This window comes from Cuculus canorus, chromosome 1, assembly GCF_017976375.1.
Source record: "Cuculus canorus isolate bCucCan1 chromosome 1, bCucCan1.pri, whole genome shotgun sequence".
NCBI classification, from domain to species: Eukaryota; Metazoa; Chordata; class Aves; order Cuculiformes; family Cuculidae; genus Cuculus; species Cuculus canorus.
The window spans coordinates 164,383,939-164,402,370 of NC_071401.1; the positions used below are offsets into that span (position 1 = coordinate 164,383,939).

The 18,432-nt window shown below is 35.3% G+C and overlaps 1 protein-coding gene across 2 annotated transcripts in view; it reads left to right on the plus strand.

Annotated features, from left to right (window-relative positions):
• The window catches only part of TMTC2 (transmembrane O-mannosyltransferase targeting cadherins 2), a 251,537-nt gene extending 238,619 nt beyond the window's left edge, over positions 1–12,918 (plus strand). For both annotated transcript variants that reach the window (XM_054079749.1, XM_054079756.1), the window contains exon 12: positions 10,043–12,918. In XM_054079749.1, the coding sequence (XP_053935724.1) occupies positions 10,043–10,222 (180 nt within the window). In that variant the 3' untranslated portion in view covers positions 10,223–12,918. The remainder of the gene's footprint in view (positions 1–10,042) is intronic.
• The last annotated feature ends 5,514 nt before the right edge of the window (positions 12,919–18,432 follow it).

Genomic DNA, 18,432 nt, shown 5'->3' on the forward strand with positions numbered 1-18,432 from the left:
TGGAGTTTTACTCTTACTCAGTAGTTCTACTTGGTTTCTTCACATTCTGACTGTATCTAAATAAACTTAAAATTATCAGACCTTTTTCTTTAATCTTTGTCAAAAGATCAATGCATGATCCTTCATTAATTCTGTTAGAATAATTCTGTTCTGATAGTTTAATTGAGGGAGTTTATGCTGATTAGTTCACAAATTGGGTGTTTTATCCATATCAGAGGGAGAAAATGCTTTCTGAACAGAGATTATGGAAGTTGTGCAGAAGGCAAACCTTTTGAATTTGGAGGAGATGGGGACAAATGAGCTTTAGCAAAAAGATTGCTTATAGGACGGACCCAAAGCTATATCCTGCAGGATCCTATAGTGTTCATATAGAATGGATGGTATGTGTAGTGAAAATATATAATAAGAAGGCAAATTAAACTGATCCATTGACTACAGATCTGCACATGACGATTCTAGTGGCCCTAGATTAGAGTTTATTCCAATCGTGGAAGGCTTTTTCTGGGGCAGTTTGAAGCAAGAGTCTGGTTTCACTATTTTTTGACATTGAATTTCATAGGCTTTGATTTCTTGATGCTAGTCCTGCCAATATTAGTTGTCCTCTTGTGTCTTCAGAAATAATTAATTTAACCTTTTCAAAAAATATTATTCACGGTGTTGCTTCATATGTCTATATCTTTAAAATGTAGTTTGAAGAATACAGTAAGCTCCTGTTCAATAATCAGCAGTTATTGGCATATACAGTATCAAATGCAGCCTATCAGATTAGGACACATAGATTTACCACTGAACATGTCTTGCTGTTGTTTATATTAATTACTTACAAAAAACTGTAAACATATGTATCGCCAATCAGATGTGGCAAATAAGACTGTCCTAGCAGAAAGTAATATTAATTTTTTACACATCACAACGTCGTAAAAGCCCGGTGAGCAATTAGTGCCCAGTGGTGTTAATATTAGTGAGAAAAAGACCAGATTTTAGAAACTACAGCCTTAATATATAGAGAATGCACGCAGGTTACTGGCTGCCAAAAAATAAGGCATAAATTCTTATGAATTACATGGAGCACTGTAATTCGGCATTTTGAAAAGGACCAATAGTTGTATACCTCTTTTCTCAGCTTCTCTCGTAATCCTGTACTTAAAACTAAAGTCAAGAAAGACTGTGGGCATAACCTTTTTGCACTGTGCAATAGGCATGAAAGTGATGGGAGCCAGATGAAAAAGGACGAAGGGGAAGAAAAAGGATTGATATGTAAATACTTTAAAGTTTTCCATGCAGGAATTTCAGAAAAGAAAATATTTATGAACAAGATTTATTTCAAATATTTCAGTTGTGTCTACTGTGTAACAAAAATATCGCTCCTTGAACTATACATCGTCTCAAGAGCTTCGTTATTTGTTTACAAAGTTCATTGCAAAATTACCTTGGTAATATTATCACATGCTGAAGTTGTGATTTGAAAGTACCTTTAGACATTATTGATAAATTGTATCACTTCATGTGACAGATATTAATTGCACTTTCTTGCCAGTGAAATTATTGCCGATAGAGGAATAATTATTTAATCTGTTGTCTAAAGGAAGTTAGCCAAAATCTACTGTGTCTTTGAAATGGTGGAATGAAGGGTAAAAATAATCCTAAAGATCTCACAATGCCTAATAATGATAGAATCATAGAATCATTTAGGTTGGAAAAGACCTTTAAGATCATTGAATCCAACAGTAAACCTAACACTGCGAAGTGCACCGCTAGACCACATCCCTAAGTGCCATGTCTACATGTCTCTCCTAGTCTTTTATTTTCTCTGTAATGTTTCTCTAATGCTCTAATATCACACTTCTTTTGTTGGCTGTCTTAATAGTGACTGTGCATGATGTAAGCCTTGAACAAATTAATCACGTTCTCATTTGTTGTGCTCAGATCAAGTATGTCAAGTTACATAATGCTTTACGCACTGTGCCTGAAAGCTCTGCCTTACAACTGCAAATACCTAAGAAGTTTCGGAAAACATACAACAATATCAACATTAATTTAGTTCTGAGGCACTTAACTGAGCTGACTACACTTGGCAGCCAAACGTGCAAAGCCCTCACTTAACATTCAACTAAACATCTTGAGTCAAAATACCAGAAATCTTGTAATTTTGAGATTTCCTTAATTAGAACTTAACTAAATTTTCAAGGCCAGAAATGAACATTTCTTTTTGAAATTTCAGTAGTTGGCTATTCTACTCAAAAATAAGCAGCTCTAATGCAGTACTTCATATGCCTACGAGTAGCGTCTTGAACAATTAGACAACCTTCTCTGGGTACTGACGTATTTGATCAGTATCTGGTCAAAAATAGACAGATGATGCATTCATTCTCAGCAGTCATTTTTATTTTCCAATGACATTTTATTGAGGTGAAGATAATGAACATTTTTTAATGCTAGTAGTATATACTGTGAGTATAATTGTGTTCATAACCTCAGATGATCTGTAAATGAAAGTTTTCTCTGAAGATCAGCCAATTTTGGTTGTGTTAATATGGACAGCTATTTTAATCAGCCCTGCACATGTGCTGCTGGGTAAAGTAGATTATATTAATTTTTCTTTTAACACTTCATATTTCTTTTAAATCAAAAATGGAATTTATCTTCAGGCAGTAACACAAAGCCATTTATTTTTCTGATTTTCAAGGATTAGAGAATGTGCATGCGCCTTTACCTTTTCTTAAAAGGAGAAAATGCTGTTACTGAAAGATTTTAAGCTATTTTTGTTTGTTAGTGTGGTAGTGCAGATGACTTGCTATTCAGAAAGTTTCTCACTTCCTGGGAATACAGATTTCCTAATTAGCACACAGTGTACTTGTGTTAGATAAAGTAAAGAAGTTATTAAACATTTTCTACTATAATCACACCTATGTATTAAAATTATCAGATTGCAAACATCAGAGTACAGTTGGATTTCTATAAACAAAAATTAAGTAATTTGAAGATTTTTTTAGAACAAAATCCTAAAGCACTAGGAAAATTGCGTAAGATTATCATATCCTACGCTGATGAAAACATTTGAGCAAGAAAGCTAAGAATTTAATTAGAAACATTTTGAGGGACCTCAAAAAGTTTGGTTTTTTCAATGCAGCCATAATATTAAGTACTCATAGCGTATGTTCCTGTTTAGCTTTTATTATGGTAATACAAGTATGTTATCTAAATATGTCCATCATGATTTCTATATAAACTGGGAGTGATTACTAAAAGTTTTTTTAAGCGTGAATCAAAGCAATTGATGCGTGGATATTGGGGGAAAAAATCTAGATATGCAGAAGTTACAAGTGTAAGTACATTTCTGTGGGAATTTTTCAGCTGTTATGATCTGCAGCCTTTGCCATCTGTAACACAAGCTTTTGTTAGATGCTGATATATAAAACAGTGTATTCTGACATATAAAGGCAAATGGCAGATAGCTTTGTAGCAGCAAGATGTAACATGTATCTATGTATGCTTCTTTAGTTTTGAGTAATATGTTTTTGAAACTCTGAGCAGTTTCTGAAAGTTATGGTGGAAAAGATGTTGAGGAAAAAAAATCTCTACTGGCTGGAGAATGTAAACTGCTTGCTGCTTCCTTCCCATGCCAAGTCTAGAACTCTTCCCTGACTCACAGCTGTGGGTTTCCTTGATGATGCCAATGTCTAAATCTGCAAGCAAACTGAATAATTTCACAGTATGCTTGTGGGTGAAAACGCCCACATTTGCCAGCCATAAATACAAAAAAGTGGTCAAAACCCCTTCCTTCACTTTTTAATTTCTGGTGTTAGATGTACATGTATCCTGTAGTTTGCAATTAGATGCCTACAATTTCCATGTCTATTCTTCTTTCACCGGGCAGGTCAAGTTGTCATCTACTTCGAATATCCAGATGAGAATGTCCAAATATAATTTAAGAAAAAAAAACACTTTTTTTTTTTTATATGTACATGACCTAACATTTATGTAGTATCATCAGTTGTTAAGATGACCAGGTATTAAGTCATGCTGTTCTTCTGCCTTATTAACTTGATATGTTAACTTGATATATCATCCTAACCCAAGGATATTACATAAATAGTATTCAACAGAAACTTATTTTTCCCTTTACCTACTTTATTTTTGTGTGGGTTTTTTTGGATGTCCTTTTTTCTTTTTTTCTGGAGGGTGTTCATTTTCCCTGGAGATTAATAATTTGTTACTTTTTGGTGAATAAAATATGAGTAGATCAATAAATGAGGTCTTTTTCTGTTTAATGGCATATTAGTAGATAACAACTAAGGTAATCCTCTATCAGTGTTTACAATGTAGTTCTCTTAAAGATGATGACTGAATCCAAGGATTCACTCCCCTCTAGGGCCTAGGCTTGTTAGTTAGATGTATATAGCTATGTATGTTCATCAGTCTTAAGGTAATTTAGATTGGGACGCAGGCTCCAACAGAGACATTTAAATCCATTTCTGACTAATTCAGCTATGGAAACTGTGTTCTTTGGAATGTTTATTCAAATTAGTACTTATGGGGAGAATGTTTTTCTGTCTGTATCACCACTTCACTATTTAAGGTGAAAGGTGTTGTTGACAAAAAAGCATACTTACTGGAAATTGTTCATGGGCAGACTTGCAATTTAAATAATGTACTTAACTCTTCTAGAGGAAAAGTTGCAGAGCTTTCTTCCCTTGTAAGAGTTTGCAAAGTTGCTGATTTTGCAGCAGCACGGAATGTTTTACTGTCTGGGCTGATGACACAGGAAATCCCTCTCAACTCTGAATTTTATGCCTTTTTATTCTCTCTGATCCATAACATTTTGCTGCACATCCTGTCATCTTGTTCCAGAATAGTTTTTGCACCAAGTTATCTGTTCCTAGACAATTTAGTCTTGTCATTTTAGCCAGCTTCCCGGAGACTGGTGTCTTAGTTGTGATTTACGTGCTGTTTGGAACAAAATACCAGACATGGCATATGCAAACTGCAGTCTTTAAGAGGCCTTGTAGCGTAGAGAACCAGGTAGAAGCATGAGTCTCTGGAAGGAATAACTGGCACTTGGCTTATCTGGCAACACTAGGTCACTCCTATAAAAAAGTCTACTTTCATGCATCTCCGCTGAATTTATAGTGTTGTCAATGTGTTGTATCGGAAAGTAAGATCCAGTTGACATCAACCATCTTGCTGCATGTCCTTTCCCCACCTTCTACCTTCTTCACCGGCCCCCATGCTTTAAACTAGTCAGCTTACATCTTGGGCCAACTCCTAGGTCATGGTTTTAGTCAAAAGTTCTGAGGTCTGTCATAAACAAGTGACACTCCTGAAATGATACTGTTGTCCACAGTTATGTTTAGTGATAAAAAAAGGAGCTGTTGACATTTTGATTGCTTTTGAAAATACAATGCTGTGCTACAGCAATAACACCAGTAATAAAAGTTCAAGTGAAAATTCTTGCCATCACTGTAGGAGGATAAAAAAGGCATGACAGCACATTATCCCATGGTCACTGATAAGATAAAGCATTCCACCATGCTTTGCTCACAGGCTTAGTGAGCCATCCTCCAACTAATATTCTCCTGCTTCACTACTCAGTTGTTGTACCTTCTATGTATATTCAGTGAAGAGAAATATCTGAATTTTTTACCCATGTTTAGCTAGAAGTGCTGGGGTGAAATGTGAATGACATTTTGTGTCCTTTAAGTATGGACTTAACTCAAAAGGAGCCCTTAAAAGAAGAAGTGTCCTTAATTGCCCTGTTTTTAAACAAAGCACTTGGCCTCTATGTTTCTGATGAGTTGGCCACCTGATTGCGGTATTCATTAAACAGTCCTGGGGTTGTTTTGAAACATCTCCAAGATCAAGCACTGCAGTAATTCATTAAGATCAAGATGATTATTGGCAACATCTTTTCAGTGACCTTTTAAAATGACTAAAAGAGAAGTAGCTTGCACTTGTGATTCTACTGGAGTGAAAATTGGCGTGATTTCCATAGCAGCAAAAAAAATGCACTTTCATCTCAGAATCTGCTGCCCTGGCTTTTGTGGTGTTGAGCAGAGAAGGTCATCTGTAAGCAAAGCTTTGGGAAAAACAATTTTAGATTTCATTGCTTGTGCTCGGGCTGTTGTTTGTTCATACTTGTCTGCCATGCAGAAGGTGTTTTTGAGCTAGCTTGTTTATGTATTTGTTTCTCTCTTCAAAACTTCTTAGGCATATATAGGTATAAATTTGTCTTCTTCTGTTTTGGACTCTTCTGATGCAACATACCCTATATGTGGAGCCAGAGATGAACAAAGAAATAGTTCAACTTCTGTGTCATTAAGATTGATTCTATTTGTGGGTCTGGTATTGTTCTTGGTTACATTATCCTGAAATACTACTCAGAATATTACTCAGAAGTATTTTGAACTATTTTGGTTCTGTAGTTCTCTAGTTTTAGAGAGGACTTCATTTTGAATTGATATTTTTTTCATGCCCCATGGCTCTTCTTTTGTTTTGGTAATGTAGAGAAAATTTGAAAGAATTGTCATCAATGTAAACCAAAAGCACCTCAGGCAACTAAATGTATGACTTTTGCTTTTTTTGTTATTCATTAACTACTCTGTCACTCCTCTCCCCTCCTCTCCACAGGTACATCCCCCTACCCCTCTGAGAAAAGAAAAAAAAAACTAAGGAAACAAGCACACCACGATAAAAATGCTAATATAGGGAAAAATTCCCAATAGACTATAAAAGACAGCATTTATAACCCTGATAGAAATGCCAGTCAGCTTTTTCTGATGTAAAGCATCTGTCTCCAAAAGGAAATGAAGGCCAGCCTGTTTCTCCTTTTAAGTCTCTGAAGTAGTAGGTGGTGTCATTTGTTATACAGTGCTACAAGTCCCATGTTATTGCACTGGTAGCTGCTGACTGCCTTTGGTATCGTACTGAAAAGTTTTATCAGCTGTCTTTAATAAAAGACAATATATGTGAAGAAAAACTATAGCAAATGTCTCTTGCTTTCTTGTCCTCAGACCATCACTTATAGCTGTCAGAGAGCAATGGCACTGGTGTATAATCTTGCAGTCACCCAAAATTCTTGTGACTGTTGCAATAAACTGTAGATATTGGGGTGTCTGATGCCCTAGAAAGTCATAGAGAAGTCCTTCTGAAACCCTATATGCTTCCTCACTTAAAACATGAAGGAGTTGGAATGAGCTTTCAGCACTACCTGAAATGAGTTATTAGTTCACGTTTTCCATGGATACATTTGTTTAGAGCATTGATGGTTTAAAATTTGTTGGGTCTCCAGGAAATCAGGCATGATGAGTAGAAGCTGGAAAATTTCATTTCAGTTAAAAGACATGCAGTTTGTTCCTTTTCAAGATGTTTTTGTTGCTTCCTCTAGTGAAGTGATATATCAAATTAAATACATGATGGCAGAAGAGTTTTCTTAGGCATATAGTCTTTATATATATGATTTTCTGTAGGGTACTTGATTAGTACCATACACATACCATATTTTCAGGGGAGTATGAAGGAAATTGAGAGGAATTCTGGAAGCCATATGAGCCATGTGTTACTTCCCACACAATAAGTTTGTGAATGCTGTAGAATTGGCCCTGAGTACTTTTTAACCTGTGTCTTATTTAATGTGTGTTTTTTCTAGGTTTAAGGTTTCTTTAATCCTTATCCTTTGTAAACTTTGTCTAGATGCAAGCATACGCATAGTTACATTTCAAGTGAGAAGATAGTTTCGTGTTGGTAACTGTGCTATTGAAAAAAAAACTGTTTGATTCATAATCTCTCACTAGAAAAAGAAGCAGCATAAGTAGTGTGAATGGGCCACCCTACTCACATTTTGAGAAAATTATCTCAATCAGTCTTAGATCTAAAAATAAATGAATGAATAAATAAAATATGTGGATATTTAGACAGCCATCTGTATACACTGAAGCTGTTTTCTGACTATTCTTCACTTGCATCACTTCAATTAGTACTCAGAACATCTGTAATTAAAGAGGGTATTATTCCATTATAAAATTATACGCAAGACTTGCACTGCAAAAGTGGAGCTATGGTAATGTGGATGCTGCTATGTGTTGTCCGTAGCAAAGGTTGCCTTTCAGGGGTTTAGTTTTCCTTCTCTGTACAGAATATGACTGAGGAGGAAATTTTGGGAGAGTATTTAACCGGGAAAACTTTATAAAATCCAGCTGGTTTTGTTTGTTTGTTTTGTTTTGATTTCTAGTAGAACAAAGTAACTGACTTGAGGTGGTGAAAATAATCTGTCAGATTAGCTAGAAAAATTAAATCTAAAAATAACATCTTCAGATGCCGGCTAATAAAACTCTCCAAGACTTGTTTTGAAGTTTTAGAAAGCAAGCATCCTTTATCAGGCCTGAGCAATGTGCAGGAGTGATCTCTACCAATTGTGTGCAATGAGACAAGAGCTGGTTACTGAATATAGTTCATTTCCCACTTACATGTGTATGTATAAATTTTCCCAGAAATCTTATACATGTACTATTACTCTTCAAGGTCTAATTTTAATGTTATGAAATTTCACAACAGTCAAAAATCCTGCTAATTTGGAGCTGGCTCCAGCTCTCTGCTTGACCTTGCCATTGAGATAAGATGAAAACTCCAAACGGAGGTGATTAGGGAAGAAGAGACGTATGTTCAGCACATATTATGCTTCACGCAAAACGTTATCACTTTCAAAGGGTAAACAGCATCTGGGAAAGAAACTGTCTCAAAGAAAACATGCTCTCAGAGAAAGAAAATATGCTATCAGAGGGGCATCCTGTGTAACTTTCAAAAACAAACAGTTGCTCAGATAAGACTTCACTCTACTACTTTAGCTTAAATCAAAATATTCCACTTTTTGTAATAGTAACTGCTTCTTGTATGGCTTCTACTTGCCATATTTTCCTGAAGTTGTTGTCACTGAAGGGCTTTGAAAGCATACTTGCAGCCCCAGCAGTAGTTTGAAGGTGATTTTCCATGTGACATCATGTTTTGAGTATTGCATTTTGATCAGAATGCTGGTGGAGTGGTATCTTGAAACACTTATCCTCTGAGGCAAAACTACGTGGCTTCAAAAGTGGGCTTTCCTGAAGTTTATTGGAAATTATAGTGACCTCAGAGGGAGAACCATAGTGAACTAGTGAGTGTTAGCAGTTTTTTCCCTTTTTCTTTGAAATGCAAGGTACTGATTTGCCATATGCCTTTAATGTTGTTCTCACCAGCACATGCATGCCTTAGGTACTTCCAAAAAGGTATGATAGACTGTTCTCTTCAGTTTCAAACATCTAATTTTCTGCCCTTGTAATATTTAACTCCAGTAACCAGGCGTGTTTAATTATCTTGAACAACTTATTTCATAATGGAATAATCTACACATGAAAAATAAAAACAAGATTTTGTCTTAGCTAAAGATGGAAAAAATGTTAGTTACATAAGAAGCTTTTTAATAGTTTTGTTATGAAATTTTCACCTTTGTATTAAAATAGTATGTTTCCACTATTGTTAATTGTATTCAATTGTTCATTAAGAAATAATTGCCACAGCCTGAATATAAATGAATATCCTAGCACCCCTGAACATCTGAGAACAGATTGTATTTCCTAATAGTTATAATTAAGACAAAGAGAAAAAAGGGATGAGTTCCAGTGTGTTAAATATTCCCAATGATTCTAAACTCTTTAGTGCAATGGATTGAATTAAAATTAAATTCCTATTTTTAATAACTCTTGGATTACTTTAATTTTCTCTTGGAAACTGTGCTATGCCGACATTACCACATGTAAAGCTTTACTAGTTCTGTGTTTTCTCATTAAAGAGAGAAGTCTATGTCTGTAGACACCAGAGCTTGCCCTATTCAAAGGACAAAGTGTACAGCAGCTGTTCAGAACCTTTTTCTTGTTATCTCTATTTGCTTAAATTGCTTCCACAAAGAGTCTGCAAACATAAGGGAGTAATTTGTTTAAGTTGAAGAAGATTGACTGAAAAGAAAAATTGAAAAGTATTCCTAATATTCCTTTTCCCTTTTTTTTTGTACCAGTATCCAGCTGCCCTGATGAATCTCGGAGCTATTCTCCATCTGAATGGTAAACTGAAAGAGGCTGAAGAAAACTACCTCCTTGCTCTTCAACTTAAACCTGATGATGTCATTACTCAGTCCAATCTTCGCAAATTGTGGAATATCATGGAGAAACAAGGTTTGAAGACATCCAAAACATGATGATGAAAACTCTGAACATTTTTTTCGTACATTCATTAAAATCATGAACTAGAACTTCCACACATTTGCCTGGTCAGAGAACTCATTGGACTTGACTGCAAGGAACAGAGGTCTTAAGTGCTGCTACGAGAAGCTATTCTGCTTTTTTTGGCATATGATTTCTGCTAGATAAATAGATAAATGAAGATTTTGAGATATTCATGAAGGACTTGCTACCCCACAAAAATATTAGCACTTGAGAGAAGATGGAGAAGATGTTCGGCATATTTGATAAATCATTGCAAATCCTCTATTGCTCACTTCTGGGTGGGTACTTGAAATGTATACTGTCATAGAAATACTGAGGAAAATTTGTACAGTATACACTAAGCCAAATGGGAGTAAAAGTGGTAATAATAGGCTCAAGTATTTTGCTGATAATGTAACTCATTAAACCGTATACTAAATCCAGCATGTTTGCCATTTGTCTTAATGCTGCTGTATCTCACCTTAAGACCACTTGCTTACCGATTTCACAGCTTACATGGCCAATTTTTTTTCAAACCTGTCATTTATAATTAGATGACAGTATTCAAAATTGTTTACAATTCAAAATTGTATATTATTTCAACTTTTGAAGTTTTAAAGAATTTTTCTTGAGATACCCAGTCAAATGGCTGTGAGCTGGACAGAATGAGCAAGGAACTGCCTGTATTCTGCATCAGATGTGTACGCAGAGTGGTAAAAAAATACCCCAAAGTTTAGAGGTGTGATCTAGCAATACAAGCAAGGCTGATGTTTGCCCTAATATCTAGTAGGTGTGGTCAGACTGTTAAGAAAAGAAATGTTGGTATTATAGAACATTGTGTCTGACATTCTTTACATTGCTGTCAGATAAGACCAACTTTAAACTGGACTCTGCATACAATATTTTTGCAATAAGTTAACTGAGTGAGATTTTGGATGTATTATAAATGAGACTCCATGAGCACCTCGTAGAAAAGGGAATGTTATGCTTTGGTGAGGCTAGCAAATAACTAAAGGGACTGGATTAGTTCACTCTTAAAACAGTACAGATCAAGAGAAATCTGTAAAGGTGGTTGCCAGTTACTTTTCACAGTTGTGGTGTTTTTAAAAATATTACCTATTCAGATTCTAACCAAATATTAGCATTCTGTTTGTATTCTGACATGTGTGCTAGCAGCAGAGCTATCAGATGTCTAAATGTGCTTTTGATGAGGTTCAATTTATTTCTATTTGATAATGATTTGGCCGAGTTACTGTTTTAGTCTTCAGTTTTTAAATGTAAAAATAATTTATTTTAAATTGCAGTGTATTCAAGCTTTAGTCATTTTTTTCCAGGCCATTTGTTAACTGCTTTCTTTCTTTGGAATAAGTATTGCTTGTAAGAAAATTTTCTATTTCATTTAATGATCTGTTGGTATCTGCTTCAGTGTTCTTCTCATAATGGTAGATTTAATGTTAAAGTAGTAGAGCACCTTGAACTGAAGTTTCTTCAGGATCTTATGTTAAAAACTCTTATTACTGAGAAAGGGTTGGGGGGTTTTGCTTTTTATCTGTTGAGCACCATTCCAACAAAACTGTAGAGAAGTATACTTTGCTGTATTTATTTATTTATTACTTGACTGCAGCAATGTTACCTGCCATTAACACAATAGTTTGTAAGTGTTGCTCTTTCTTTTATTTGGTTTTCCTTGCATTTTTGTGGCTAGTGTGTGTACCTAATGGGGAAGGGGTCACTTGAGTTGTACTCAACCTTCTTAGTCATTTTCCTCTTACACTTGGATTTTAAATCTGTATTGAAATAGATTGGAGAATAGCTGTTTCAAGGTCAGTTTAGTAAAAAAATTGTGGTAGTGTGTGTTTCCTTTTCTTTCCTCTGGCTCACTGAAATAGTCTAAGTTGCTAAGTTTACAGCTGGCCTACCAGAAGGGCCAGAGGGTCAAGGTTGTTTGGTTTTGTGGAATGTGTCGAGTTTTTCTCAAATAACGTTATGGCTGGAAAAGGAAAAATTGAAAGGTCAAAAGTTGAATTTCTAGTTTATCATTGAAACCAGTGTTAGAGTACAGTGGTAGCTTGAACTTATTCTACTTTTCTGACTTTCTGGAAAAAGTGTAGAAATAAATTAGATAGTTCCTATAACTGAGCTCGTTATAAAACTGTGGTATCCTGCAGCTTTATTTGCTCAACAGCCATCAAACTTTGATGGCTTCTTGGTCTTAACCATTCACTATGTTATTTGTCTCCTTCAACTTGTACTCATTCTTATTTACTAATTTTTATTCATTGCACAAAAGAAGGGAAGGGGGAGCACTCCTGTGATGCAGTGTCTTGCTTGCATTGATAACTGGTTCTGTTTGTTTCTTTAAAAAGAAGGAAAAGAAAGAAAAAAGGATTAGTATAAATTTAACAGAATGTCCCTGAATACATTTTTTTAATATAGGTCTGGGCTTGATAACTTTTTTCTTTTGGGATAAATTTAAAACATGTTTAAAATATGCCTCTCTGCTCAGGGATTTATGGTGGATTATTGCAGACAGTGCTAAAAAAAAAAAAAAAAGAGCACAAGACAAGTTTACTAAATTAAAATTTTATTTTTTGAAAAACTGTTGTTTGTATAAATTATCAGATTTGTAGGCTTTCCTTTTTGTAGAAATAATTGTTTATGTGCCAGATAAGAGAATTTCAATTTTGTTTTCAATAATAAAGCATTGATAACTAATACACTGTGCATTCCTTTATCTGTTACTATAACAACACTGTTTTAAAAAAATATTCTAATTTAATGGGTTATGTTGACTGTTTTGCATATGGGAGAACTACATAGCGTAAGTAGAGTACAACCTATTACAGCTGGCTTTCTTCTATGCTCTATTGTAATTGTACTTCAGCTGATATTTTCAAAAAGGTTCTCTGGAAGCATTTTTTTATTATTTCTACTCACTTAATCCAGCCAGAGGGGTATAACTATTATATTTGACTCTTGTTTCTAAACTCCTTGGGAAGAAAAGCTGATGAATAAGATATATTTATGAATTATTTCTATCTTGACACACAAACATAATGCCAGTAAAAATGCTTCTAATGTGTAATTGACTGCAAAAGCTGGGAAGAGGACTTCTTACATGCATGGTCTTCTAGTGTCTGAAATCACCTTTCCTCATGCTGCAGTATTACATGATCAGTTTCAAATCTGCTGCGTTCCCGTGCTGGAGATGTTATGAAGTGACATGGTTCTTTGACCTTTTGGTTTTCTCTTAATCTTATATAGACTGATGGTCCTCAAACTAATTTTCTCATACTTTCCTAATTCTGTTTCATTCAGATCCTGTGCATTGGCAGAGTTGCTCTACAACTGAGAAAACTTTGATGGGCATGAGCAGAGCACTAGAGAGGCTTCGGGTCACTGGACTTCCAAATTCAACTGTCATGCTTTATTTTTATCAAAGGCAATGCCTCTCCTTCAGACAAGGTCATTCCTTGCTTAAGTATCATAGAACCCCTAGATTGGACAAGACCTTAGAGATCAAGTCCAACCGTACCTGTCCACTACTACATCGTATCCCTAAGCACTTCATCTGTCCATCTTTTAGATATCTCCAGTATGTTTTGATGAAGTGGCAGATGATGAATACGGAGTATACAAATAATGATCTGATCTGTGTCACTTCTTTCTCATGGAGAAAGATTCTAAAGATGTGCTTAAATGCCTGCACTGGCACCTTATCCCTAAACCTTTCTCTGTCAACTGCTGTTCTATCTGCCTTGTATTGTGCTCCCAATGTTCCTGTTCTTCCGAACATCACACCTCTGGGGCAGCAGATACCTGGTACATTCCATTTTCAATAGAGGCACTCAGTAGTTCTGTGGTGGCTTTTTAGTCCTGCTGTCTTGCACATCTGAACTTCTTGACCATCTGAACTTCCTCTCTGTATCTGGCTGTATTAGTTCTGGGGTTTGAACTAATATAACAGTAAGGCACTAAATTATTCAATATAAATATACCAGATCATTTGGATCTAGCCTGGGACTCTAACGTGGCTCTGATGTGGGCGTTCTGATGGCAACTTCATCTAACAGGAGTGAGTGCAGGTAGCACAAGAGGGTCTTTGCTTCCAGTTCAAGTGTGAGAACAGTCACTGACAGCTGAATTACTATGTTTATTTTGCTTCATCCCTAAGGACTTAAAGGAGAGATTTTAGTGAGAAAATTTGGGGACTTAGAAATAAATTATGGGAAATTTAAAGAGAATCCCATATAACCATTAACCTTTTAGAAATAAAATAGAGAACTCACTCAGATCTTATACAGGTGCCCTCAATTACACTGTTTCTGCAATTTGAAAAATCCCAGTCTTGCTTCATGTTTAATTTCCCTGACACTCAGTAGAATGTTCAGGACACTGGAAGAATGTGTTTTAAGGAAGAGAATATATCCTATGTTATGCTGGGATAAGGAGGAAGTGCCAAAGTGAAGCAGGTATTTTGGGGAAATGAGTAAAAATTTTAGGGAGCAGGCTTTATTCCAACAATAAAGAAGGAACGCCAAGATCAAGTAATGCTAGGATAAACTACACAAAAGGGTATGAATCAGTGATTTTTTTTATTTTTTTTTTTAAGCAGGCAAAAAATCAATACAGACTTGAAAGGGTTCTTTTGGTATAATAGTAAATTAAAACCAAATATTAACAACCAGAAGTGCTGGCTTGGTTTAGGAGAGCTGAGGCCATAACAATATATTTCCCATGAAAGACTAAATGCACACTTCAAGATGTGCCACTTGATTAGAAAACTTTTATGGTTGTATTTATTTACAAATTTCAAATGGATGTTTCTTCCTCCCCCTTAAATTCTTTATTTTATCATATTTACCCTGTTGTGTTGCAATGGCTCTGTGATGGTACCACAGTTGTAGAGTCAGACAGCTGGGAATGTTACATATGAGGAAGCATTTCAGAAGAGCAGAAACTTCAGAATGGACCTTCTGGAAAGGTATAGGATACAATAGCTTAAATCATACATGTTTTCTTAATATTCATTTATTTTGAATATATTTTCAGTGACAAAGCGTAATTACATTTACTTACTGAAATTATTGACCTTACATATATTTCTGTGCAAGGCTTGAAGATTAAATTGTTGTGTATATATACTAATGTGTCAGGTTTTGTGTATTTGAACACAAATAATGTTTTAAAGACCTTAAGATTTCGTTTTGAAGAAACAGGTTTGAGAGCCACGTGCAGTCAGAACAGTTACGGGCTTTTTTTTTGTTTGGTACAACTCGTGCATTAGCCCATGTTTCCTTGCATCACTCAACCCTTGGCTGATGACATTCTATTTTTACGTGACTATTTTTGTTTTTCTGAAACTCAGAACCTGTTTGTATGAAGCAGCATTCCCGCAGAGTTGGAGTCTTTTAAGCCACAGTCCTGTTTTGAGCTAAGCAAAAGTGAATTTTGGCTTTGATGGTTAAACTTGGCTTCAGTTTTTATTTCAGGAATGTTTTAATCCAGGTGAACAGATTTTGCAACCCAATCGTACAGTGGTTTGCTGTTGCTGTACTAGGTAGTCCCAGAAAGAAAGAGATTATTTGAGGGGCTTTGTTTTTGACTCTCTAGATTTTTTTTTCCTGTCAGCAAAGCTTTTTTTTTTTGTCCTTTTCTGGAGAGATATCTTTTAATTTGTCTCTTAATCTTCTTGAAAACTGATCCTGCATACCCATGACTTTTTTAATACAATGAGAAATTAAATTTACACAGAATTGTTTATTATTTTGGCATGTTTGTTGCAGTCACAACCATAAGTTTCTGTACAGCACAAAAGGATATAATGTAGTGCCTTGTTCCATACATTACGTTAATTTCCGCTTGTGGTTTTGATCCGATATGCAAAGCCAATCATGGCAACAAAGAGTCACTTTTGCGCACCCGTGGTTTCTGGAATCCAGCATTGGTGCTTCCTATATACGTATTTATATGACAACAGGAAAATTTAGGATGCTAGAAAATGTCTTATTCTTGCTGTAGGATTGGATCTGGTTTTGTTGCCCTCAACCACCATCATTTCATAGCATTTTTTTATTCTTTCTTAGTCCTTAATGAAAGGAAGCCTTTAACAGTTTTGTTTGTTTGTTTTAAATAAATGTACCATTAGTAACAACAGAGCTCTGTGAATGGCACTTGTGCATTAAAATTCACAAATAGGCCATAGTGGCTCTGTCATTAAAAAAGTCTATTATTTTAATTGCTGTTCCTTCCTCTGAAATGCAGTTTCTCTACAAGGTTTTGAGTGGCAATTAATCTTTTAGCTATATAATGGTAAATCTGTTTGTGTTTCTGGCTATTATGAGGTTTTTTTGGGTTTTGGGGGTTTGTTTTTTTGATTTTTTTTTTGGTTTTTTATGGAGTAAGTCTCCTGATTGTTGTTTACATCAGCTGAAAGTCTTTAGGATATTCTTGCACAGAATAATTGTTTCCTCTCTCTCTTCTCCTTTGTTAATTTTATCAGTTATTTAGAGACTAGAAATGGAACTGATTTCCCTGAAGGTAAAGGCAGAGCACAGTTTTGAGTGTGAATTGAGCTTCTCCATCAGTTTTGTGCCTTATAGTGAAAAGAAATAAAACATCTAATCTAAATCTACATTCTTTCAGCTTGAAATAGTTACACACACACGCACACACACATCCTATCACTGTACTCCGTGATGAAGAGCCCTTCCTCATTTTTCCCGTAGGCCCAGATTAAGTACTGGAAGGCTCCTATAAGGCATGATGGAAAGATTCAGGAATTGAACGTCTTGTCCACCTTTTCTAACTGTATCAGCTTGTCTAATAAGGGAGCACCTTTCTGTCTAAATCTCTTCTGTATTTGCTGCCTGTCATTATTCAAGTTCCGATAGGTCAAATGAAGATGTATCACAAAAAAATTCTTCAGATGGGTCAGCCTTTTCTGCCTGTGGTGTTATGACTAAAACCCTACTAAACATTTTCTTGCCGATTTTTGAACATCGGAAGTTTAAAAACCCAAATGGCACTATTTAAATGAAAAGCTAAAAAATACTATAAACTAATGTTCCTTGCAACTTTTTATTATTTATCTTATGAGATTAGGGTTGACTTAGAATTGACCTCAACATTCTAAGAATAACTCAATATTGTAAGCTAGCTTTGCATTTAGTCATGCTAAAGACATATTTTATATACATGTGTGCACACGTATGTCCCATTGGCGCCTGCGCAGCTATTTTGATAATCTTTCTTCTCAGCACTGCACGAATTTCCCAAATTATTTGAATAAGTTATTTACTACAAGTTTTCTTCTGATCCATGTGAAGACTTTACTCTATTTGGCATGGGAAGAATAAAAAGAGGTTAAGCTGAAATCAGACGTGTACTGTTCGAGACTTTTGTGGTCTCTCACTAGTGATATATAAATGTTAATTAGAGGTGATAATATGAAACCACATTTTTGTTTAATTCAGCTAAGTGGTGATTTTGAAAAGAGAAGGAATCCAACCTCCTCAATAGGATTGTGAATAGAATAGAATAGAATAGAATAGAATAGAATAGAATAGAATAGAATAGAATAGAATAGAATCCAATCCAATCCAATCCAATCCAATCCAATCCTGTGCAAATACAATTGTTACTATTTAGATTTACAGACAGATTAGCTTACTCAAATGCTTTTTATATTGACCGTTTCTACTGCAAACATCTTTAGAAACTGGGCAAGCCTTAACTGACCACAGGGAGAAGCTGAGCTGCCAGAAGCAGGCTGAACCTCGATAGTTTCCCGGTGAATGGTCAGTGAGGGAGGATGGAGAAGCAAACACAGTTTGGATTTGATACAGCAAACACTGTATGGATTTGATCCAACTTATTTAAAAAATATAATATGAAATCTACTGCCCATCTTGGTTATGTAAATTTTCTGCTTTTCAGAGGTGTAGTGCCAGTTACTTCATTAGGTCTGAGGGACACAAAATGCAAAATGATAGAAAAAGTGGACCAAAGCATCCTGAAAGCATTTATAAACAAAGCATGATGAATATAAAAGGCCTCCAATTTTATATTGTGGATTATTACCTATGCAGCAGATCAGACATTTACCTGAGCCTACTGTCCTCATTTGCTGGAAGGTTCAAAGACATGTTTCTTGTTTTTTCACCAGCCAAATTAAAAAGTTGCTGTAACACCTCACTAACAA